We start from the raw sequence: 26,192 nt of genomic DNA on the forward strand, positions 1-26,192 counted from the left end.
TCACAGAGAGAGAGAGAGGCAGAGACACAGGCAGAGGGAGAAGCAGGCTCCATGCACCGGGAGCCTGACGTGGGATTCGATCCCGGTCTCCAGGATCGCGCCCTGGGCCAAAGGCAGGCGCCAAACCGCTGCGCCACCCAGGGATCCCAAAGCAGTGTCTCTTTAAACCACATCTACACCACCTGCAGCCTACCATCTGCTTCTTGGCATAGGTCCCCATGAGACAGCCTCATGGCTCATCTTTACCAACAGGGCTGGGGGACTCTTCATCCCATTATAACACTTTACCTTATACCCCACAAAGAATGAATAGACAAGCAAATATGTGGAAGGGAAAAATATTTATTTTGTCAGGAACTTTCTGATCACATAGCTGCCATGGCAAATGTGCCAGTTTCAAAGACTATTTTGCACTTGGCAAAAAATCATTGCAAGATCGTGTGGCCAGTCAGGTAGAGGTCCTGACCGCCCCCGCTGACCATTGAGCAGGTGCACCTGGGGTCACTGCACCCCGGGGTCCACGGCCTGCTCCAGGGCTTGGGTGGCCTGCTCCAGGGCTCGGCTGTCCTCCGCCAGTGGCTTACGCAGGTCCAACATGGTGGACGAGTCTTTGCGGGGATTCCCAGTCACCAACATCCAATGGTTCCTTGGCTTTTCAACTCTGTGTGAATCCAGATGTGTGTGAGCCGCCACTTCAGCTTCCTTTCCAAAATAGGTACTGGGGCAAGAAAGAATGGATACTGGTTGGAAACGGAGTAGTGGCTCTGGGTAAGGAACTCTGTCCACTCATTCCTCCAAGCCCCTGCTCAGGGAGGGTGGGCTCTACAATACATGTCTGCCCAACGTTTGACCCTACTTAGGCAATGATGAGGGGCACAGGGTCCCCTTAGCTAAGATCCTCTTGTTTGAGAGGGACTTGTGGACACAGGTAGGCTTTGTCACACCATCGAGTCCTTTGTGACAATACTTCATCAAAGGACTTGTGTCTGTGGCCACACTCCGAATTGAGTTTCTTGGGGGCACCTGGGAGGTTCGGTCAGTTAAGTGTCTGACTCTTGATTTTGGCTCAGGTCATGATCTCAGGGTCATGAGATCGATCCCTGCATCAGGCTCTGCACTAGGCATGGAGTCTACTTGAGATTCTCCCTCTCTCCCTCTGCCCTTCCCCTGCCAAAATAAATAAATGAATAAATAAAAATAAATTGAGCTTCCTTGCTAATAGGCACAGCCTACCCCCCTATTTGTGGCATTTCGCTGAGCCCTGCAACACATACCTTAAGAATAGGTGCCGGTGGGCTGCCAGTCCCCGATTTGTGTGACAGTGATTGATGATAACTTTTGCATTTGCCTTTAAAGATGAAGAGAGTGTGTTATTTGCACTAAAGCCTCCAATTCCTAAAGGCAAAAATTTGGAAATATTCATTTAAATTAATTTTTAGAAAATAGAATAACCGAGAAGCCAAACCATAAAGGACAGATGACATACATCATTGCAGGTGCATATATGATGGAACATTCTAGAGCCACTCAGAGCCACACTGAAGAAGATCTCTCACAGCATGAGATATAATCAATGGTGTTTTTAAGTGGAGAAGATAAGGATATCGCTGAGGTCCAATTTTGTTTAAAAAAATTAAATTAAGTAAAAAAAACATACATGGAAAAAGAAATTATAAATACCAGTGGCTTTCTCTGGAAAGTGAAATTACTGGTTAATTTCACATTATTTGTGCTTTTTAAATTTTTCCTTCAGTGAGCAGGTATTACATTTATAATCAGAAAAACAATATGTATTATTTCAAACTCCTGGCTCATGAAAGCTATAAGCTGTATGAGGAAGAACGAAGCAGCCCCTGGCCTCCAGGGACTGACGGGCGCTCACTGCAAGGCCCCCACGCTCCTGTGGGACCTATTCAGCGTCAGAGGATGCTCACGTCAGACCCGGCCACCCTGCAACCACGAAGGGTCAGAGCAAAAACGAGACCACTCTGTGAACACAGACTAAACGTGAGCATTGTCCACGCCACGGAATGGCCAACATCCGTCCCTCCAGGGTCCGCCCTTCCGGGGTCAAGAAGCTGCTGCTTCTTGATTGAGGACAGCATGAACCTCGCTCTGGCCCGCCCTCTCCACAGCTAAGGGGTGCTGAGATGCCAGTCACAGAATCACCCCACTTCTGACGGCATCAGGAGCAGAGCCCCCACTTCCTGGGAACCTCCCTAAATCCCCCAATCAAAGCCCAAATCCTAGGACACGTCCTCTGTACCACCGGCTTCCTGAGATGCGCCCCACGGATGCCTCCTGCCCTGCTGCAGCAAGCGGGAAAGCTGACTTACTCAACCCCAGGAGCACTTGGCGAACTCTGAGCACAGTAAGGTAGCCAGGACAGGTGTGGGGCTCTGAGTGCGCAGACAGGAGCCGTGTGCCAGGGAGGCCTGAGCTAGCAGGAGGCACAGATCTGGGCCCGGCCCACTGCTTTCCCATAAGCACAGCGACAACCATGACAACCAGGAGTGCTTGCGAGCCACTGGGAGCCAGGCACTGTTCCAGTGAGCACAGCCACTGCACCGACCAAGCCTCATCAGCGGATACTATCATCACCCCCGTTTCATGGCCACCTCCGCTGGCCAACCCTTCAGTCCTTGCCCACTGCAATTCCAAGCGCTCTCAGTGATTTCCAACGACCACTCACTCTGTGTGTGCTGGATGCGTCAGGAGCCAGAGCAAAGCCTCTGGCCCAGGGGACCGGTGCCTGGTGCTCCAGCCTTGCGGGGCCCAAGCTCCCGGGGAAGCGCCCAACAACGAGAACAGGAAAGATGCTGCCCTGTAGGACCCAACGTTTCCCAGCACCTACAGAAGTGAGCTGCCTGGAAGAGACCAGCATCATAATCCTTACAATCCAGATGGTGGTGTGTGTGTAAGGCTCAGTGGGTGAGTCTAATATCAGCTGGGATTGAGAAACAGCCGTGCAGGATGCTGCCCCAGGCTAGAGGTTCAAATGAAGTAGGGGTGGGGGGAAGAGAAAGTACACGGGGCCCAGACGGTGTAAGAATGCTCAGAAGCCTCCCATTGCACACACAGGAGTAAATCACACCCATGGAAGAGCCCTGGGGTACCAGTGTCTCTCCCAGGCTGTGCTCACCGGAATTGGGTAGCCTTCGTACTCCAGGCGTAGCTGGGGGTCGAGGAAGGCAGCCTGCCAGCAGTTCAGGTAGGAGACCTCATCTGTCAGGTACACCTCCTGAAGCCAAGACCTCTTTGACGACTTCAGCAGGGTCCTGTGGTCACTTGATAAATACAGCTGAGAATGGCAACACGTGAATGAGCAACACCACAGCCCTGCGAAAGCTGGGCAAGTAAACTACTACCTGGCTAGATGTCAGGTGCGTTCAAAAGCAGTTTTGGGGGCAGCCTGGGTGGCTCAGTGGTTTAGCGCTGCCTTCAGCCAGGGCCTGATCCTGGAGACCCAGGATCGAGTCCCACATTGGGCTCCCTGCATGGAGCCTGCTTCTCCCTCTGCCTGTGTCTCTGCCTCTCTCTCTCTGTCTCTCTTGTGAATAAATAAAATATTTTTTTAAAAAGCAGTTTTGGAAAATCCCACTCTTGCCAATTATATGAGAACACTCGGTTTTCCTCCCCCTGAGAAATGTCATCTCAGAACGCTGAGGCTGCCCACCTGCCCATGTCACCTCCATGGCTTCTCCTTCCTTTGGACACCAAACCCACTCTCTCCTCCTCAGCCCATCCCTGCTCCCCTCCTCCATCATAGGGCTTCGGCCTGGACCACTAGTTTGCTTCTTCAAAATAGTGTTGCACGAAACTCGTTACATGAAGTGAAGTGTCCTTACAACCAATACCATCACAGCTGACATTCACTCTGCGCCCCTCAGGAGTCAATGTCCACACACGGGACTCATTTAGGCTTCTATCCAGGCACCTGGATTGAGCCAAGAGGGGCCCCATCCTGCAGAAAAGTCTGAAACATTAGTGGCTTGTTAGTTCTTGACTGATGGACTTTGACCCTCAATGTCGAGGCTGTTTCTGCCAATCTCGGTAAGTTCTCACGTGCAAAGCTGTGCCAGGAGGTGTTCACTGTGGGGAAGGTAGAAATGAGGCACTATCTTCGAGCCCTTTCCTGATGAGCAGGGGAGTGACAGAGGATGAGCCTGGGAAGCACCTGCGAGGGATGGCTGGCCACCAGGGATGGAAGAGCTACAGGCAGGCATAGGTGAGGACACGTGCTTCCCAGGGGCTCAGGAGAAGCTCTGAGGAGGAGGCAGTGTGGTGGTCAGGGAGGCCAGGGACATGTCACAGAGGAACAGCAGCATTGACCAACCTGAGCCCCTGAAGGATCAATCTGGCAGTGTGCATCTACTGTGGTCTGAAATCAGGAGAGACAAGAGAGGTCAAGCCAAGGGGCCCTGGACTGAGGTCCTGGCATTGGGGATGAAAAGCCAAACCTACACACAGTATGAATGGAGAGCTGTGAGCTGGACATGGGCAGGGAAGTGGGATGGGCCCAAGACTCACCAGAGCTTGGCTCTCAGTGACTGGGTCAATGTTGATGCCACCTAGAGCAACAGGAAAACCAGGACTTCCGATGGCAAAGAATATCTTCCTCAAACCACAAACTCTGCCTTCTTTTTTTTTTTAAGATTTTATTTATTTATTCATGAGAGACACAGAGAGAGGCAGAAACAGAGGCAAGGGAGAAGCAGGGTCCATGCAGGGAGCCCAACGTGGGACTCGATCCTGGGTCTCCAGGATCACACCCTGGGCTGAAGGCAGGCGCTAAACCGCTGTGCCACCCGGGCTGCCCCAAACTCTGCCTTCTTAATGTAAAGAAAAATAATAATGAATCAGGAAGAAATCTAGAAGTTCAGTATTACCAGATATCTTTTAATGAATGCCCTGGAAGCACTTGCTATTTCAAAGACAAGCAACAGAAATGAGAAAATTTGAGAGAAGATTGAATCATCATCCCTTGAAAAGGAAAGGGCCGTCTACCCAGAAGTCATAAAACAATCAGCTGGAAAATCATTAGAAATAACAAGAGTAAGGGATTTCATCAAAGGTAAGTATGAATGTTGACAGGTTTCTTATAGTTTTGTTGCAACTATTGTAAGGGCCGCCCTACAGGAGCCCCCACAATAGAAGATACCAGGGGACCACCTTGATGAGATCAGCACCAAATCTGTGGGAAGAAAACCACAACATTTTACAGAGAGAAAACAAAAAAATAAATGAATAAATGGCAAGACACCTCAGAAGAAAAAGTGTTGTAAAGCACTAAATATGTGAATTTACATAATTTTCCAGGGCCAATCAAAATACTACATGATTTTTCCCCCCATGGGGGCAGAGGGACTTGTAGAAATAATTAACTGAGAGGTTAATTCTTAATACAATTCAGACAAAGAAGTGTAGGGAGAGAACTAGCCTGACAAGCCATCAAAATGTCTCATTATATCATAAAGTAGAATTCTAGAATAAAAATATACAACTTGAAAAATAAATAAATAAATACATACATACATACATACATACAACTTGAGTTGAAAGGGTTAAAATAGGAAGCTCAGAGACAGCATGTAGTCTGTACAGTGACTTAACGGATGGACGCTATGGGGGCATTGCGTGTCAGTGAGGAAGGGAATAATTATTCAAGAAATAACAAAAAAGCAGCTAATTAGTTGTTTGTGGGGAAATCACATGTCTGCATAGAACCCTGTATCGAAATAAATCTCAAGCGGATGAAGACAAATTGGAGCAAAGTCAAACTTCAGACATCAAGAAGTCCATACAAGTTTTTCTTTTTATAGTATCTCTGGAGCAGACTTAATAGGGCTCCAAGCAATGGAAGGAATTACCAAGGAAAACACTGATACATTTTACTCAAAAAGATGTGAGAGCGACTGTGATTTAAAAGCCAAGCAGCCAAAATAAAAATAAAAATAAAAATAATAAAAGCCAAGTAGCCAAAGGGAGGAAAAATTACCAACAGAATGACAAGATGTTATAATCTATGGAAGAGCAGATACATAATCACAAATCAGTACTCAGGCAAAGAACAGATGATTTACAGGGACAAAGAAGATGGGAGAGTTAAGGACAGTATGTGCGGAGGGGAGGGGGGGACCAGAAATGGTGTATCTCCATGCTGCAGGGCTTGAAGCTTTCCCGGTATTTTATTTAAATCTGTTCTGAGAGGGATGCCTGGGTGGCTCAGTGGTTGAGTGTCTGCCTTTGACTCAGGGCATGATCCCCAGGGTCTTGGGATGGAAATCACATCCGGCTCCCTGTGGGAAGCCTGCTTCTCCCTCAGCCTGTGTCTCTGCCTCTCTCTCTCTCTGTCTTTCATGAATAAATAAATATTTTTAAAGGCCTATTTGGATGATTGTATGTATATATATATATATATATATATATATATATATATATATATATGTGTGTGTGTGTGTGTGTCAGTTAAGCATGTAGTAAGGTATAATAATCCCCATTTTATAGATGAGACTCAAAAAAGTTATATGACCTATCTGAAGTCCCACCCCATAGAGAGACATGTCAACTAGTTAGACCCAGATCTGGTTCTATTACACCTGCTAATCCTCAACAGAAAGACAAAGATCAAGTTTTTAAAAAAGGTAATCAGATAATATACCCTGAGAACATTGGTACAGCTGTCAGACGATGATTAATTAATCCAATCGTTGACTTACAGGTGGAGGTGGCATACATTTTTGCTTTTTGTCAGCAGCATTTAGGAAGAGTTTTCTCCCTTCCTCCTTAGCATCTAAAGGTATACTTTTGTCATTCAAAAAGTTAGAAGGAAAGAAGTGGCCCAACACTGCCAGTGAAGAGCTGTGGACTGAAGCTGAAGCAGCCAAAGGTGAAGCTCACGCCTGCTGCGTCCTCTGTCCACTTCTGTGCACAGCCACAAACCCACATAGAAACAAAAACACCTGGTCCCGAACACACATGCAGGTGTGACCACCCGGTCACACCCACCGTGATGACTCACCATTTTGCCTTCAAATCCTCCTGTTATCGCAAGGCAGAAGTTCTGTCCATATCTAAGGACTTGACCCATGGCATTCCTGTCCTCACTGTCAGCGAAGGGTAAGTATCACGTCAACTCTCTATATTAGAATCATTCTGCATCCTAATTTTTTTTTTGCAGATGCAATTTTGTTTATAATCAATTTTCTTGATAATGTACATTCACACACCATAACTGATTAAGTAACTAAACATTTTCAAAATGGTCATTTCTTTGGGCCTTCGAATCCAGCTGGCACCCTGTCCCTGTGTCCCACCACAGCCAACATGCTGTGCCTCACAAGAGGCATCCCCTCTTTGTGAGCACATCACGCTATCTGACACTGAGGAATTCTGGTCCGGTGCACAGACATCTTTAGAAGAGCCACAGTAACAAATGTGTGCACACCTAATACAGTCTTCCCTCTTAATCCTCCAGGACACAGAGATTGTGGTCAACTTTTAGTTGTCTTGACATAAATTATCAGTATTCAAAGGAGATCTCAATTAAAGACTTAAAAGACTGGCTATATCTTTGTCATATAAACATTGTTAAGCAATACTTTTTCGTTATTATTATGTATCTGTTCTCTAAGGATCTAATTGCTTATTTGCCAGATCTCAAGTATCCCACACATGACGCCACCTTGTACCAAACTATTTTTGTTATAAAAATAACAGTGACATTAAGAGCAACAAAAAAAACTCAGATGAGCTCACAGCATCCCGAGATGTTATTACAAAAGCCCAGCTTCTAGGCACAATATGATTTTAATTACCTAGATCCAATACTTTTGAAGTAAGCATTTATAACTGAACACAAACGAGTAGTTATCTTGACATTTAAGGTGAAGGCAGGTAAAGGGCCCCAACAACAATCCTTAAGGGGAGACAGCAAGATGAGAAGCACAGAGTCTTATGACTTTCACCTCCAGGCAGGACTGCTCCAGTCGCAGGGCACCCTGAAGCTTTATGTGAAAATATATTTATGATTTTAAAAATGAGCTGAAAATTAAAGTATTTCTACCTCAAAATGGTAAAAGTGTTTCTGCCAACTGGGATCTTGGTTTGAGCTGCGCTCAGGCCACAGGGCACCTCTAACTCGTCACTCAGGTGGGCTTGAATTTCATCTGGGGTCATGCACAGGCTCAGGTCCCCGCCCAAAACCAGATGGGCTTCTGTCTCAGGGTAGTCGGAATTCACAAGCATCACTTTGTCGCCACAGTGAACGTACCCATCCTCAGATATGGAAAGCTGCATCTACAATTTAAATAGGAGTTTTTCAAACAAATGGTGCAAGTCCTTGACAGCCAACAGCCGGTGCTTTGGCCACTACCTTGGGTGCAGAGGTCACTGCCCCAGGCACCTGCTTTCCTTCACTATCGAGGACCCATTTCAACAGAGGTGAGATCATTTGGATGACTTGTAATAACTCACATTCCCCACGTCCTTCATTTTCTTCCCTTTCCTGCTACCTTCACCCTCCCACTGTGCCAAAGCACAGTCCCCCCAAAATCCTAAATGAACTAAAAAAAAACAGTTGATGAAAAACCACATGAGTTGACTCCACTTAATTTCTTCAAATGCACTGGAAATGTCTTAAGCCCCAGCTAAGGGGTATTATACATATTGCACTGATCCACCCATGTCTTAATTTGGAAAATGTGGGTAAACATGATTAAGAGCAGATTTCTCCTATGTTTCTAAAATCTTAGGGAATTTTAAACACTGTGGTTTTCAGATCTAAAGGGGAAAAAAAACAGTATTTTCCAAATGATAATTCATTTACAAAACGTCTGCTTGCCTAACATACACTCACACTTGATTCGATAGGATTTTGAAAACAGTGCTTGAATTTAAAATTACCGGTCTCAAAAGATTCTCTTTGAGTCGCCTATTTCTCTGAATGAGAAGCTGTCCCTTATCTCTCTTCTCCAAAAAGTCCTTCATGAGCTCCTGATGAAAGAGAAAATGAGGGGAACCCAAAAGGTCAGCAGTAGTCCTGAATCTACAGACACTGGTAGCTTACAGGTCAGAAGCACATCACGCTGAAAAAGCAACATTTTAGAAAAAGAAATGTGAGCATAATGGGAATGGTGGAAATTGTTTTAGCATTATTTTAATATTTTTACTTCAGTGTAGGATACTTGAAAAAATGAGAACGACACACAAAGAATAAGAAACATCATGCTTGATGAGTCCACCCAGAGACAGTCATGAATAACATCTGGAGGCCACGGAGTCCCCAGCTGAGGTCTCCCCTGGTTGTGCGATAGTTGGTGCTCAACGTCCACCCCACCCCACAGTCCCAGCTGGATGGGTTCCTGAAGGCCCAGGGCCCTGTGTGAGTGTAATGTCAGGGAAAGGAACACCCCAGGGACACCACGGGGACACCTAGAGGGTGTGTGTGACCGGGTCAGGAGCGGGAGGGGGCGGTGCTTCCACACAGAGCGCGCCTCCTTCGCACCTGGACTGCAGCCTCTGAAACACATACACCTGTGAGGATGGAGGACACCTGGTGGACACCTGGTGGGGCTCTGGACGGAAGGGGAGGCATGGGGTTTGGGAGGCCAAGGGACCCCTAGAAAGAGTCGAGGAGCGTGAGACCTGGGTTTGTGGGGCAGCAGGTGAACTTCGTGGGGGCCGAGCCTTGGTGGGATGTCACAGGTGTTGGGGGTCTGCTGGGTGAGAGGGGAGGCCCCGGCCGCCGGCCTTGGGGCGGGCCGGGGAGTCCCTGAGCAGTGCCGCGTACCTCCTCCAGGTAGATGTCCTCGTTCCAGTTGCCCATCCGTACTCGCGGACTGTACAGGTTCTGCGCCATCCTGCGCTCCCGGGCCTGGCCTCCCTCCTGCACCTGCCCTGTTAGCGTGCTTGTCGCCATGACAACCGGTCCCCGGCGATTGGCCAGGTGTGAGGCCTGCTGGCCAACCAGCGGCAGCACAGGAGCCGCCCCTGGGCGGGGGCGGGGCTCTGGAGGGGACGGGGAGGGGGGCGCCCGAGGGAGGGGGGCCCTGGAGGGGCGGGGAAGGCGGGGAAGGCGGGGAGCCGGGTGGAAGGGGCGGCACGCTCGCCTCCTGGAGTCCCTTCCACCACGATTTCCTGGAGTTTAATTGCAAAGCAGGCGGGAGGACAAACTCTAGCCGGCAGACCTCATTATGCTAAAAATTTAAAACATTTTTCTTTCTTCTTCTTTTTTTTTAATCCAAACGAAAAGTGCCATATAAGTAAAATATCCTTTACTTGTTGAAACACCAAAGAGGAGCTTTTGTGGGGTTTTTTGTTGTTGTCTTTTTTTTTTAAGTTTTTTTTTACATATTTTTTTAAAATTGGAGTTCAATTTGCCAACATATAGCATAACACCCAGTGCTCATCCCATCAAGTGCCCCCCTCAATGCCCGTCACCCAGTCACCCCCACCCCCCACCCACCTCCCCTTCCACCACCCCTTGTTCGTTTCCCAGAGTTAGGAGGCTCTCATGTTCTGTCTCCCTCCCTGATATTTCCCACTCATTTTTTCTCCTCTCCCCTTTATTCCCTTTCACTATTTTATATGGTCTCATTCATATTTGGGGAATATAAAAAATATAAAAAGAGGAGCTTTTGAATCGAAGCACGACTTGCCTGCCTCTGATTTTTAGAGAAGCAGAAGCAACATCAATTTGACCTTAACCCTAAAACATGCATCCTCGATGCAGAAATTTGGAAACCAAAGTAACGCGGAGGAAGGACAGAAGGTAGAATTACAACGTCTGTGCCTCAAAAGTAAGAAATCTATCATGTTAGCCTGTTTCCAGGGTTCTGAGACACCCCTATCTCTATGGGCTTTACAGCATCCCGCCTGCCCCAGTCTCCAAGTGACAGGACAAGCCTGTCGCTTGCAAAAACTCCTGATAGAGCTAGAACATGCGGGAGCCAACGTTTTTTTGTTTTGTTTTTTTTTCTTTTTTTTGGTTTTGGTTTTTTGAGTTGTTTTTTAATTTTGTTCTGATGCTGGAGCCAACATTTTTAAAGCAGTGTTTTATGAGTAGGAGGGACAGGCAGTTGCTTTAGGATGACCTGGAGCTTGACGGAGATGGAATGCATTTGGTAGTTGACCTTGTTCTGTGTCTACTGAGACAGCACAGACATGAAGGACTCATACCCTTGCCTCCCTCCAGCAAACCCACTCTAAAAGAGAAGATAATTGAACAAGTGGTATCACAGATGTGCCAATGAAGGCTGATGAAGGGTCAAAGCAGTATAAGGAAAAGTTCATTCTGCCTTGGGGAAGTGAGGGAATGAGAATCAGGAAGGAAGCCTCTGGGTGGTGATTCAGGGTGGGGGCACTTTGCAGCTGGCCTGGGAAGGATATCAGCTGACTAGCTGCAGCCGCAGGTCCAGATGGGCCATTCTCTCACACTTGTGAGTCCACTGGCCCTGCCAGTCCATCAACACATTCTAGGATACTTCAAAAGGCTCAGTAGGACAAAGAAGGTAGGTCATGTAGTATCCCACTAAGACTGTGTTTGATAAATTAAGACACTGAGGCTCCAAGGCGCTACAGGCTCCTCGAAGCTCAAAATGCTCAAAGTTGCTGAAAACAAAGACTAAGCCCAATCTCCTGACTTCCAAGTTCATGCTTTCTCTAAGTGCTTCCATAATCCCTGTAAAATCAGAAAGATCACAAGGCAACTATGGTCTCCATGTAATTTAGTGAAGTTCGATGAGTCTGTAAGACCTCACTCCAAGGAAGCTTTGCTGTCACCTACTTCCCTTGGGCCATTGTTGTGAAATGAGTTACGCTGCTGTTCATCATAGGCCCAAAAAGATGCTCTCCACACATTGTTTTGTGAAACAGCTTTTTAATCAGGAGAAAGATATAACTACGTGATTGTGCAATTACAGACACACTTATCTTTGCTGACTCTTTGCTGTTTCGTGTGGGTTCAGGTTACTGCCTGGTATAACCTGCTGTCCCCCATTCCCTCTGTGTTTCTGTAAGGCAGGCCTAGCAATACATTCTCTTAGCCTTTACTCATTTGCTTATTTCACCTCCAGTTTTGTAAGATGGTTTACTGGTTGTGAGATCCTTTGTTACAGCTTTTCCTTTCAATGCTTTAAATATGTCATCATCCTGGGGCACCTGGGTGGCTCAGTGGTTGAGCATCTGCCTTTGGCTCAGGTCATGATCCCGGGGTCCTGGGATTGAGTCCTGCATCAGGTTCCCCGCAGGGAGCCTGCTTCTCCCTCAGCCTGTGTCTCTGCCTTTCTGTGTGTGTCTCTCACGAATAAATAAATAAAATATTTTTTAAAAATTTTAAAAACTAGGGATGACTGGGTGGCTCAGTGGTTGAGGATCTGCCTTCAGCTTAGGGCATGATCCCCAACCAGAGATCGAGTTCCTGCATCAGGCTCCCTGCAAGGAGTCTGCTTCTCCCTCTGCCTATGTCTCTGCCTCTCTGTGTGTCTCTCATAAATAAATAAAATCTTTAAAAAATTTTTTTAAAATAAATGTCATCATCATCCTGCCTTCTGACCTCCACCGTTCCTAAGTCAACCATTAATCTTATCCAGGTTCCCTGCACATCTGCAAAGGGTCCTGTGCTGGTTCCTCTGCTTTCAAAATGCCCTCCGTGGCTCTGTCTTTCATCACTTGACTGCAGCCTGGGGGCAAGGGCCTCACATTCATCCCATGTGGAATTCATTGAGCTGCATTAATGTGTAGATTGTTGTGTTCAAATGTGGGATTTGCCATTAATTCTTTGAATATCTGTCTTCTCCTTTCTCTCTCTCCTTCTGAGACTCCTGTTACATGTATGTGGGTGCCCTTCTTTAGGTCCCACGTACCTCTGTGGCCCTATTCATTTTTCTTCCTTGCTTTTTTTTCTCTGGGCTTCAGATTGCATAATTTCTGTCCTTTTTCTCCAGGTCTTACTTTTTCTCAGGCCAGCTCAAATCTACTGTTCCACCTATCTAGTGAATTCTTCATTTTGGTCATAACACTTTTCAGCTCCACAATTTCTGCCTGGTTCTTTTCTATCACTTCTTTATCTATAATCTATATTTAATATGAGACATTGCTGTCATACCTTCCTTAGATTCTATCATCATGGTTTTCCTTAGTTCTTTGAACATATTCTTAATTGCTTTGGAGTCTTTGCCTGCTAAGTCCAACATCTGGGCCCTCTTAAAGCCTGCCTTTTCCCTGGAATATGGATCACATTTTCCTGTTTGTTGGCAGGGATCAAATTTTTTTATTGAAAGCTAGACATTTTCTGTAACATAGTATAGCAATTCCGAATACTGATTCCCCACCCCAGGTGTCTGCTGTTGTGTGCTTGCTTGCTTACGAATCTCTTAAGTCACCTTGGCTGGATTACTTCAGTGAGACCTGCCCCCAAGCAGCGCACAGCCCTCTGACATCACCTCTGAGGGATTCAGCCTTAAGCGTGTGCATAGTGTGCTGATGTTCTCTCCCCCCAAATGACTCTTAATACAATAAAGTACCATCAGGGAGGATCTCACAACTTACAACACAGGTGGATTTAAAGGTTAAGTAATAATAACAAAATGTTAAACAAACATGCAAAAAGTTTTTTTTCCCTTAGTTTTCCGAATTTTTACTTTCATTTTTGAAAAAAAAATGTAAAATGCTTATTTTCTACTTCACTATACAAAATGTTAATGTATAACCCTCAAAAGCCCTCAAAGCTAAGATTAAAACAGAAATACATTCGTGCTTTTCTGGCCACCATAAAATGTGCTCAGTTCTTATTTAGCTATAAATATCTCCTTAAAATCAGGCCATCGTTCCTTCCTCTTTACAGTTACTCTGATTTTGATGTAAGGCAGGTATATACTAGAAAACGTATTTGCTATTTATTGTCATGATTTGATGAAACTCTTGGAAAAATTTAATTGGAACCTTTTGTTCCTTACTTGTGAAACATCTGGCAGGAAAAGAAAAGCCAAAGAAATACTTGGACATGATCATTCTTAGAAAAGAGAAGTAGGACAAAGTTCAGATATTAGGACAGAGGAATGAGAGTTACAGTCTTTGAAGCCAGTCACTTCCAGGATTCCGAGAATAAGTTTTAAAGTCCTCACTGGATGATAAATATTATAAGTCATCAGAGCATAGTAAAGAAAATAATGGTATTGGCCCTCCTTTCACTCAGCTCGTGCCAGCATTCTTGCCTGGATTTCTTTCCCAATAAAAACAGGTTAAGGATAACTTGACTGATAACTCTGAGGGAAGCATTCCCCAGAGAGGCTGCAGGATGTGAATACATATGGAGGGGGGAAGAGTTCTGATGTCAATGCATTCAGGAAATGCTGGGTTAGAGAGTCATCCTGATGGTAGCCCTCCTCAGGACCTCAGGTGCTGGGGTGTCACCCTAAATCCACAAAGGGATGATGATGCGCATCATTGCCTGAGCCAATTTTAACATGGAATCCTTTTTTAAAGGATCATCTTGTAGGACCAATGTTCTATGACTGACTCAAGAGATTTTAGTGAGACTCAAATTGTATAACAATGTGAAAAACAGGTAGGATTTGGCCATGTAGATGAACGACCAAGGAAAGCACTTTCCAGACAGGGGAGGCAGGATGAGGCTGGCACAGACACAAAGACTCAGGGAACATCTAAAGGGCCAGAAAGAAAATGGGTAATGAAAGAAGACAGGGGGAGGAGGTGGTGAAGGGCCTGTAGACCAAGATGGGAAACAGGGACTTCTTCTGTGAGTAGTGGAGAGCTACTGTGAGTTCCTGAGGAGGGATCGACCACCAGCAGAGCCCAGGCACACCTTGGACTGGTGCTGAGTCCCTTCCAGACCACTACACTACAATAAACTGAATATTGCAATAAAGTGAGAGTCCTGTGAATTTTTAGGTTTCTGGGGACATATAAGAGTTAAGTTTACACACTGTATTGTCATCTATTAGGTATGCAATAGCATGATGTCTAAAAAAACAATGTATATACCTTAATTAAAAAATACTCTATTGCTAAAACATGCTAACCATCATCTGAACGTTCAGTGAGTCATAACTACTGGTCAAAAATCACCATAACAAATCTAATCATGATAATGAAAAAGTTTGAAATATCTCAAGAATTACCAAAATGTGACACAGAGACACAAAGTGAACAGACGCTATTGGAAAAAAAATGGGCCCAATAGACTTGCCTGATGCAAGGTTACCACAAACTTTCAATTTGTAAAAAAAAAAAGCAGTATCTGCAAAGTGCAATGAAATGAGGCATGCCTATAGAGCTGGCAAAAGTTTTGCTGGGGCTGCAGGCCACTGCACAGACCTCAAGCCAACAGGCCAGGCAGAGGGCAGGAGCCCCAGTGAGGAGGAAATGTGGGGAGAGGTGATGGCATGTGCATAAGTACAGCAGTGACAGTGGGAAAGAACTCAAGTCAAGATTGTCACCTCTTGGAAAATGACCGTGCATTGGGGAATCTATTCATTTCCTAAGATTTGCCACATGTCAAGCATTATACTCAGCATTTGGGAGATGGGGATAAATGAGACTCTCCTGCTTTTGTGGAGAGTCAGAAAGAGGAGACAACTCTGAATTAGCAGTCATCTGTGTGAGGCATGTTGCTGAAGGCCCAGTAAGGGCAGACTTCTCCAAAGGGACCTCGGCAGGTAAAGTTTTCCCACTAATAGTAGTCCTTCAATAAGATGGGCAGGGCCACTAGGACTATGTCATCATTGGGTAATGCCTCATCTAATCAGGGGTGTCCATTCTGATCCTTTCCAAAGAACAAAAGGTAGTGAATTACCAGAAAAGGGTCTTCTAGGTGCTTTTTTTTTTGTCTCCATCTACTTTCCCTACTGGTTATACCACATGCCCAGGGGAAAGACTCCCAGCAATACACCTGGAATTCTCCCCAGCCACATATGAGCCCAGAGCCCAGCATTTGGTGCAGGAACAGACCTGTGGGACTTCATTCTCTCAGCTCCTCCTTGTCACCCTTGCAGCCAATGGTCAGCGCCCCTCCATTCAAGCCGAGCTCATGGGTGCTTGCATGTATTCTGAAGTTCCCATAGTAGAAGAAATTTCCTTCCATGTACAATCCTGACTTCTGCAGGGGATGGACCCTGTTGAAAGGAAACCCTTTTGTTCTACTCAGCACATTGGTGGATTTGGAAATGGCAAGGTGAACCCAGGGCAGGGCGTGACAGCCGGAGAGAGCAAGAGGCAAATGGCCCTGCCTAAAAGAGCAGGAATAAAGCCAGTTTCCCAACAGGTGGAGCACCCAGAGGCAGGGTGATCAGGAGAAAAGAAGCCCCACCTTGGGACTCATGAAATCTGGGGAGGACTTTGGGCTTCCCAGTGGCATGAAGGTGGGGTATCAAGCTGTCTCTTCTAGATCTCATAGAGAAGGGTATCAAGCTGTCTCTTCTAGATCTCAAAGGGCAGCATATCCTAGGCTGATATTTAGGTTACAGGAGTATCCCTCTCTTTAAAAATCACCATAAATTTATTTCAAACTCTTTCTTCCCCCTTTAGAAAGTAGGAAGGCCTCTTTTCCAACAAAAGCAAGACAGAACTCAGTTATATAAAACAAATAGATAAAAAAGGGTGGTCTTATGGTTGACTCCAAAGGTGAGCCCCTAAATTCCCACTTGCCCCATGGGAGGACACTAAAAGTCTGCAAAACATAGTTTTAAAACTACTGATCTCATTTGTCCCCTATTTTACACTCAAGGCTTGCAGAGTGGGACTCAACCACAGGGCCCTGAACAGGGCCTCCGTCATTGCCACGTGCATGCCACACAGTCTGGGATTTCTCTGCTTCCCAGCCATCACCAGCCCCACCTGTGGGACCACTCACCTACTCACCTCTGGCCCTTGCATGTTTTCCTGGTCAAAAGAGAGGACCCTCTCTTACAAGCAAAAAGCCAGTAATTATAAAAAACATTCTGAAAGCATTGCAATCATTCAAACACTAATGTTACAATAGGACACAGTTAAGAAATGAACTGGTTCCAGGAAATCCCTCCAAGACCCGGGTACGTGTGCACAGAGTAGAACCAATACAAAGACACATTTCCCCAAACCGTCAGCTTTCCCAGCTCCTTTCATCTGATGGGGAAAGGCAGGGTGTCCCTTCATTTCACAAACAAGGAAATGGAGGCACAGAGAAATTTTGGGAAATACCCAAGTTAGCACCAGAGCCAGAACTGAAACCCACAACAGAACACAGCGAGGAAGGGGAAAGGAGAAAGCAGAGAAAACAGAAGGTACGGCCTCGCATGTTCAGTGTCCACAGGTCCATGACCACTTTTACACACATCATTTGGGCGCTGCCATCACAAGATGTTGGAAGATAGTCTTAGGTTCTGTGGCCAGCTCTGTGATTTCAAACACAGGCTCTGGAGTCTTACATCCTCAGTTCAAATCAACCCCAGTTCAAATCCCAGAATCAACCACTTGCAGGCTGAGTGACCCTTGGGCAAAGTCACAACCTCTCTGTGACTCAGTTTCCCTACCTGTAAAATGAAGAGATCTTAAAACCTGTCTCATGTAATTCTTGTGATGCATTTGATGATGCACGTCCCATCCTTCGCAAGGTGCCTAGGGCAGAGGAAGGAATTGGTAGATATTGCCACTCACCATCTTAGAAAGTTTGCCATGGAGAAGAGCTCTACCAAGTAGTTTTCTGTTTGCAAGACTTGCCAGTTTCCAGTTCAAGGGAAACTTCATTTGGCCAATGGGAAAACAAAGACACAGCCAGAGGAAGAGAAGTGTCTAAGGTCAGACAGCTAGTGTTGTCAGAGCAGGAACCAAAACTCAGGACTTGTAATGTCTTCTGCTGGATTGTAGGGTCCCAAGTAAGAGCTGAAAAATTAAGAGTGTCTTCAATACACTTTCACAAACCAACAGTCATGACAGCAATGCTCAGCACCAGGCCTCTGTGAAGCACAAAGAGAAATTCCCTACGGGGAGTTCATTCTCCTGGATCTTAGGGTGAGATCCATGGCCCCAGTGGGGTGGCCTGAGCTGCTCCAAAGCATAAAGCCAGCACCAGGCGATGGCATCACTCAGGCCCCGGACACTCTGACCCCAATCCAGAGCTCGCTGAATGGAACGACCATTATCCTCCGCCAAGAAGTGGGGAGAGAAATGACACGCAAGGCACTCCTTTGATCCCTCCTTCAACTATCCGTCAGGGAGTCCCAGGAGCTCCACTAAATCTGTGGCTTCCCGGAGGCCAGGGATCTTCTGTTTGCCAAAATCTGACAAACACCCTGAGGATAACTGGGAAGCCCTTTTATCTGCTGTTGATGAGGCAGGAAACTGTGGTAATGATTCTGGAAGGTAGTTGTGCATTATGTTATCAAAAGCTTTAAAATGAAGTGTCTATTTCTCTAAAGTCCACTTCAAGGGTATGATACCAAGGAGATGTGTACCTCAACAGAAACAAATTGCAGAAAAGCAGATTTGTTGCAAAACGCCCACAACCCAAATATTTAATAATGATAAGTTGCTTCAGGAAATTACAGAGCATTTACGTTTTGAAAGGTTATGCAGCTATTAAAAATCATAATATAAGAACAATATTGAGTGATCTTGGGAATGTTTGAAATGTATTAAATGAAAATGGGATCGCAAAATAGTTTACAGTGTAAGATGTCTATTTTGTAAAAATGTGTATCATAGGAAAAAACAATATAGTTTATAAATATATGTGTATAGTATGTGTGTACACTTATATGTGTAATATGTATGTGTCATATAGTGCAATATCTAATATTATATATAATCATATACCTGCATAATCTATAGGTATATAATCTATACGCATTTATAATCCTTATATATGTAGCTAATGGGGAAGGGGCATGAGACTTTCTGTATGAGCCTGCAATTCTTTGTGATCATAAAAAATATATATATTCTGAAAGCACTAGCCCACTGGCATTCCACACCTACCTAAACTGAAGTCTGATTTGTAATCACAGGGCAAGAATCATAGGAAACATGTCTCAGGCGCTGGGGAAGTGAGGACCTAGAAAGGGAGCCAGTTTTCTGCCCTAATTCCTCCAAGCGCCTCGCTCAGCAGATGTTTGTGGCTTTCATACAATCACATTGGACAGTTTCTTGCACTTGGTCATTGTCATCTGGAAGAAGAGCTTGTGTGGACAAGGTCTTTCCTGACCTCTCTTTGGGGGGGGACGGACTTTGAGCCCATCATTGGGCAATTGTGCCCTCATGTGGCAGGTCCTGAGTACAGCTTCCTGTCTGCTGTAAGAAAATGACCCCACAAGACAGTCTACGGGCTTTTGGGCAAGAGATCCCACAGTTGACAAGTGTCCCCAGAGGGAGATGTTAAGTGGGCACTTCTAGAAATTATAATGCGTCTTCCCACAAAATGATAAACGTTGAGGTTGAGAGCCAGCCACCTATCAAAAGCCTAGTAAACCATTTTCCATGGTAATAGTCTGAGCATCCTCCCCTGTAGTAACGCTGTTCATTAGGTGCCGAGAGTATTCAGATGTGTGAGGTCCCCAACACAATGCTTTTTATTGGCTTTGATGCTTCCTCTACTTAGATTTCCTTACTCAAGATGCTTCTTCTGTCTGTCATGTCTACTCGTTCACCAAGACCAACCCAAAGGTGACCTCCCCCAAAACATCCCCAGACCTCATTAAGCCAGGTCCTCTGCTCGGGCTCTCATGGGACTTTGCATTTTCTCTGCAAACTGCTAGTACGCACAACTTTTCTTACCAATGAGCAACTCAGACTTGTGTGAGCCCCACGAGAACAGAGGTCTTTTGTTCCAGGGACATATCCTTAACACCAGCACAGTGCCTGGCATAGAGTGGATGTTCGAGATACACATTGCATGAATATATTTCCCCTCTCCAGCTCTCTTGGGACCAGACCTGGCACAGTCTGGGACAACTATCTTACCCCAGTTATAGACATAAATGTTAGTCACTGAAATACCTGGCTATTGAGTAAACACTGAGCCCGTTTGCACAGGCAATCTCCTATCTGCCTGTCCACCCAGATCTCACGTGAGCCCTGAGGTGAGCATCAGCATTAGGCAAGCCTTGGTTTCCCCACATCATAGCCTCACTGACGGGATGCCTTCTTTTTCCTCTCATACTCAGAGTATGCTCTGAATCTCATGGGCAGGAAGGAAATCCTCTCCTACTCATCCCAGGCAATTCACTATTTTTTCTCTTCTGCCCACCAGCTTCTGGAGTGACCGTTCTGTGCTCAGCTGCTTTGTCACCTTCTGAATATCCATGATGTTTTCCCAGGGCCGTAGCACGTCCTGTACCCATGCCCACAAACTGACGCACACCCCCTCCACCCAAGTCTGGGAGCAGAAGGTGACCTGGGTTTGTATGATAAATAGATTCCTCTGTTCCTGGAACGTGGGTGGGTGCCCTGTGACAGGCTGAGCAAATGCAGGCACTGTGACCCAATCCAGTTTGAAAGCCATGCAGAGCCCCTAAGGGGGGTCGGCCACCACGATCCTGGTCAGACCCCAGCCTCGTGAGCAGAAGTCGGAACACATTTTATTACAGGAGCTGTTCCCTTTCCTGAACATTCCTGCAGATGGTGGCTACAGGCCCTGCCAGGACAGTGCCAGAACAGACCCCTGAAGCATCTGTGCTCCCAGCCCAGCCCCCATGCATTTGGCTTCCAAAGAAAAATCACTGTGGAACATGCAGAAATTTCCTCTCTGTGCCCAATGCAATGCTCAAAAAAGCTATTTGTTTTTCCCTGAAAAAATCTTATTTTTCATAAATACCCACATTCATTTAATAAAGACTTTTTATATGCCTACTATGTGTCAGATACAGAAGTTTCTTATGAAATGAGCCTCCAGAGAGGCTCTGGAAATCCTCTGGAGACTATCACACTCACTGTGCAAGAGAAGAGCCCCTCAGCCCCTGATACTTCTCACCCCTTGCCTGGGGCCACCCTCCATGAAGGCCTCGGTCAAGAGATGTCAAAGTAATAAAAGTTCATGCCTTTTGGATCACCAATTCTATTTAAAGTTTTTCTCTAAGAAGAATGATCACAGTAGCATAAAATCTGTGTTTAAGGGTGTACATCAAGCAGATGCTAAAGATAGCCCAAAACTAAAATAAAAATAACCTAGAGGTAAATCCATAAATCTATAAGAGATTGGTTTAAGGAAATTATGGTACACATCTCTGGTAAAATTCCTTAAAAATAATAGAAGTCTCCATTTATTTACATAAAGAGATGCCCACATGTGTATTGGATTGAATGCTACCTCCCCCCCACTGGCCCCAAAATTCACATTTACCTGGTACCTATGAGTGTGACATTGTCTACAAATAGGATCTTTGCCGATGTAATCAAGCTAAAATGAGGTCTACTGGATTAGAGAGGGTCCTAATCCAATGCCTTGTGTCCCTATAAGAAAGGGGAAATTCATATACAGACATACATGTGAAGGGGGAAACGGAGTTTCAAGGGTTATGTCTGCAAGCCAAGGGACGTGGAGGTTTGTCAGAATCCACCAGAAGCTGGGAGAGAGGCATGAAACAGGCTCCCCTCAGAGCCTCCAGGAGGAACCAACCCCACCAACACCTCCTTCTCAGACTCCCAACCTCAAGAACTGTGTGAGGATAAATTTCTGTCTCTGTCTCCATTGCCTGGTTCCTACTACTTTGTAACAGCAGCCCCGAGAATCTAACACACCTCATAAATAACAAAGTAGATCATATCATACACACTGTGGTGGTTATTTATGTAAAATGTTATAGAGGGCAGCCCGGGTGGCTCAGCGGTTTAGCGCCCCTTCGGCCCGGGGAGTGACTCTGGAGACCCGGGATTGAGTCCCTTGTCGGGCTCCCTGCAAGGAGCCTGCTTCTCCCTCTGCCTGTGTGTGTCTCTGCCTCTCTCTGTGTCTTTCATGAATAAATAAATAAAATCTTTTTTTAAAATGTTATAGAAATTGGTACCCGTGTATGTAAGCCCAGAGGGATGCCTGGAAAAATATCTAACAAACTGATTTTGGTGATAGTCTCTGAGTAGTGGAATTTGGAATGATTTTTTCCTTATTGTATTTTCTTCATGCTGCTTAAATTTTTTACAATTCTTTTTCAAAAACAATGAAGCTGTGTTCATGAGACCAATAAATGAACTTATGCTTTACCTCGAACTGCCATCACAGAATAGTGTGGTTTAAACCACAGGACTTAATTTCTCATAGCTGTGGAGCCTACGAAGTCCAAGATCAGGATGGTTTGGTTCCTGGTGGGAGCCCTCCTCCTGGCTTGGAGATGGCTGTCCTCTTGCTGTGTCCTCACATGGCAGAGAGGGGAAGCTTTGGTGTCTCTTCTTCTCCTAAGGACACTAATTCTATTGTGGGGCTCCACCCTTGTGAACTCATCCGTAGCTAGTTATCTCCCCAAGGCCCCACTTCCAAGTACTATCACAGAGGGGTTAGGACTTCAGCATATGACTTTTCAGAGGCCACAGAAATTCAGTCCATGACAACCTATGTGCCTGGTGGATGGCAGGAAGATGTGAAGATAATCCAGTTATTCTTAGATGCAGGGATGAAATTCTAGAGTTTACAGTTTATTCTCTCAGTACTCTTCAAGCTGAATAAGCTGTCTGCAAAAGACGGAGCAGCGTGTAGCTTGCTTGAGCTCCAGGGCTCTGCAGATAGGTGGAGCCGGGTTCCAATCCAAGCTCACTGGGATTTTAAGGCACTTCACTCTCAAAGCCTCAGTAAACTCCTCTGTAAAATTAAGAGATAAGCATGTGTCTCCTAAGGATATCATAGCAATCCGATAAGTAATACATGGAGGAGTTTGCCATGGTTATGGGCAGATAATACAGTTCTGTAAAGGAATACTTCAAGATACATCATCTATTTATAGTTATTAAAAGGATCAGACCATAAACAAAACTTCCCCAACTGGGGGCGCCTGGGTGGCTCAGTCTGTGAAGCATCTGCCTTCAGCTCAGGTCATGATCTCAGGGTCCTGGGATGGAGCCCTGTGTCGGGCTCCCTGCTCAGTGGGGAGTCTGCTTCTCCTTCTGCCTCTGCCCCTCCTCTGCTCATGCTTTCTCTCAAATGAATAAATAACACATTTGAAAACAAATCCCCACCTGGGATGTGACAACACTTCTGGGTTCCTGAGCCTGCTTTCTCACTTCTGTCCCTGTGTTAGGAAAAGGAAAAGGAAAAAAACAACAACATAGATATAGAGAGATACAGATATGTATATGTATATACATATATATACATAAATGTATATATATGCTAAATTTAACTCTCTTGTGATTTTGGTGACTTTATTAATGATGTTTGGATGTCAAAGGAAAAAGCAGGCCAGCACAACCTGCCACCATCCTGCTCAGACTTCCTATCACTCTCCCATCTTCAACCCGATAGGTAAACTTTCTGGATGCCCATGTAGGCAGGTGGGCAGCCCAGGTCCCACACTTCCATTCATGGTGAGCAGCCCTCCAGCCAGCCTACACCCCCAAGCCATCTCAGAATTTAACAGCTCCTAACACCCTATCCTTACACCTAAAGCCAAGAACTATCAACTTCTCACTAGGTCATGATTTGGGGTCACAGTGAACTGTGTGGTTCATAATGATTCCCCTCAATAGGTTTCACTTTTCCAAATTTCCAGATTGGAAAAGTGTAAGATTTGGGTATAAGACATTTGGAACGAATTCTTTTAAATGGTTCCTCAGTGTGTGATCTCCAAAGGCAATCACTCTTGAACATTCCATAGAAGGTTAGACTCATGGCTTGCTGCTCATGGGTGCCACATCCCTTTGGCACAGCGAAAGGTCTACTTGTGGAAGAGAACACCTCTCTTGTAGCTCCTACCTTCCCTTTGTGTGTCTCTTTCCATGTCTTGAGACTTCTCACTGTTCAGATGGGGGCTATCTAACTTTATTTTCTCGCCCCACCCCCACAGGGGACAAAGAACCAGTTCCCATTGTTCTCGGCTTCTATCTTACCTCATGTGCTAGTTGGCTCATGAAGTATGAGTTGGGATCAGGGCTGAACTCAACTCCCCTTACTGTTAATAACAGTATGTCTGAATTTCCAGAAAAATCTGGACTCAGCTACTCCTACCAGAGTACTATGCAAACTTGCCCACTATTTGTCTCTGACAGCTTATCCAGAAATTCCAGTTTCACCAACAGGCACCTTCCCTGTGAGTTCTATCTAGGAACATGGACCGATCAGCTATCACAGAATGAGCTGGAAATGACCTACAGCCCAACTCTGCTTGGCAAGTGTCTCCATCTCTTCTGGTCTTGGATCTTTGCCTGTGGTCTTGCCAACCTCAGTGGGAAGGGCTCCGGTTTTCAGGGCAGCTGCTCTGGGGAAGGAATCCAGAGTAGCTGAGCAGGGCTGGACCTAATGGGTCCAGCCAGCCACAGCCTATGATCTGAAACTCTTTTCTAAAAGACACAACTGACAGGGCACTTGGGTGGCTCAGTCGCTTGAGTGTCCAACTCTTAATTTCAGCTCATGATCTTAGGGTCACGGGATCGAGCCCCATGTCAGGCTCAATATTAAGTGCAGAATCTGTTTGGGATTCTCTCTCTCCCTCTCTCTGCCCCTCCCCCTGCTCACACTCTAAATAAATAAATAAATAAACAAATAAATAAATAAATAAATACTTTCAAAAAATAAACATCTAAAACATGCAACTGATCTATCTTGAGGAGGGGGCTCTTCGAGGGGTTTCACTTTGCCGTGTCACATCCATCTCCCCATATGTACTGTGGCAAGATCTAAAACTACATCTCAATCTACCCTCCTCCACTGGGAGGTTCTAAATCCCCACAAGTCTTGGGAGCAGCTGCCAGCATTCCAGCCTCTGTTCCGTTGCCTCTGCATGAGCCAGCCAGGTGCCTAAGGTCTCCACGCAGCCTCCACTGGCCCGTGCCTGCTGCCATGGCTTTCTGGCTCCCTCCTGGCTTCTCTGCAATCATGAGAGAATGAAGAAGGGGGCGGGGGTGCGGTGGGGAAGGTTGGCTAAAAGCTCCTGTCTATGGATGCCTCCTGGCAGCTTTCAACTGAGCCAACTCCTGTTTCTCCTGCTGAATTCTACTGCTATTTCTCTGCATTGTGGAAAAACTCCTGACTTTTATTACTTAATTAACAGTCTGTTTGCTCCTTCTTTGCCAGTGGAAAAGACCTTGACTCCACCACTTATTAGCAGTGTGTTTTGAACAGGTTTTCACTCCTCTCTGGGCCTCTCTCTTTTTATCTATAAAATGGGGATGGTGATACTACCTACTTTGTTCACTTTATTGCAGCAAGTATGTAAGTTAATGGATTTAAATAGTGCCACGGTCACACTAAGTGCTTAATACATGTTGCCTGTTATAACCACCATCATCACCGTCATCATCATGACATGCATCCTCTGTCCTTCTTTCCTTCAGCTACTACTGGTCCTGTAGTAGACTGCAATATTCTGTGGTTCAAGCAGAGTCTGTTTAGCAGGGTCTCAGTAACCCTCCTTTATTCTCAACCCTTGGGATGTTCCATGCCTATAGCATTAACCTCTTGCAATCAATCCCATCAATTACTTTCTTCCCTTCCAGTGTAAGGACCCAAAACCAACTGTGTTTCTTGCCCCATCACCTGGCCTGGCCTATCAGCCCTGGGTCTTGAGGTATCTGCAAGCTAAGCCAGTCTTCCTTTGGGTTTGCCTGCCAAATACACTAGCCTGCTCTCTCCAGAAGCAATCCAAATGCCCACATAATTTTCATGAGCCAATTCTGTATTGGGTCTATAGAACATTCTGCAGACCATCCCTTCTCATGTTCCCAGAAGGAGGCCTTGCCCAGGAGCTGGCCTAGAGAAGCTGGCCAGACCCCAGTCCTAGCACCTTCTCAGACCCAACCACACCCCGCAGCTCAGGTGCCAAGATCCTGATCCCTCCCTGTCCGAGAATACTCTGAGCACCATCACTGTTTGTGCCGAGTAAATCTGTACTTCTTGGCTCTGTTCTCCTGACAGTTTGGCTGCCATGTGATAGAGCCGTTCTTTGGCTCAGTTCTAGGGTATGATGATATTCAGTAGCAATTAAATGCCAATCTCAGTTCAATATCCAGATGGTGTTTGCCATCCCGCAAAGTACCCACAGAGCTATACCTTTTACCATGGA

General features: G+C 45.8%; 1 protein-coding gene across 2 annotated transcripts; it reads right to left on the reverse strand.

Moving 5' to 3' along the window:
* Positions 1–322: 322 nt before the first annotated feature.
* On the reverse strand, positions 323–9,908 carry CFAP161 (cilia and flagella associated protein 161). 2 transcript variants are annotated; one of them, XM_026000288.2, is made up of 7 exons: positions 9,791–9,908; positions 8,905–8,994; positions 8,066–8,298; positions 7,022–7,106; positions 3,143–3,301; positions 1,275–1,348; positions 323–718 (listed from the first exon to the last, which is right to left on the reverse strand). In XM_026000288.2, exons 1-7 carry the CDS (start codon positions 9,857–9,859, stop codon positions 502–504), a joined length of 927 nt encoding a protein of 308 aa, XP_025856073.2. In that variant the 5' UTR covers positions 9,860–9,908; the 3' UTR covers positions 323–501. The 2 variants fall into 2 exon arrangements, with proteins under 2 accessions (XP_025856073.2, XP_025856083.2); XM_026000298.2 differs by having other exon boundaries at positions 8,905–9,086; positions 9,791–9,878.
* Between the last annotated feature and the right edge of the window lie 16,284 nt (positions 9,909–26,192).

The sequence above is a fragment of the Vulpes vulpes genome, chromosome 14 (genome assembly GCF_048418805.1).
Source record: "Vulpes vulpes isolate BD-2025 chromosome 14, VulVul3, whole genome shotgun sequence".
In the NCBI taxonomy this organism is placed as follows: Eukaryota; Metazoa; Chordata; class Mammalia; order Carnivora; family Canidae; genus Vulpes; species Vulpes vulpes.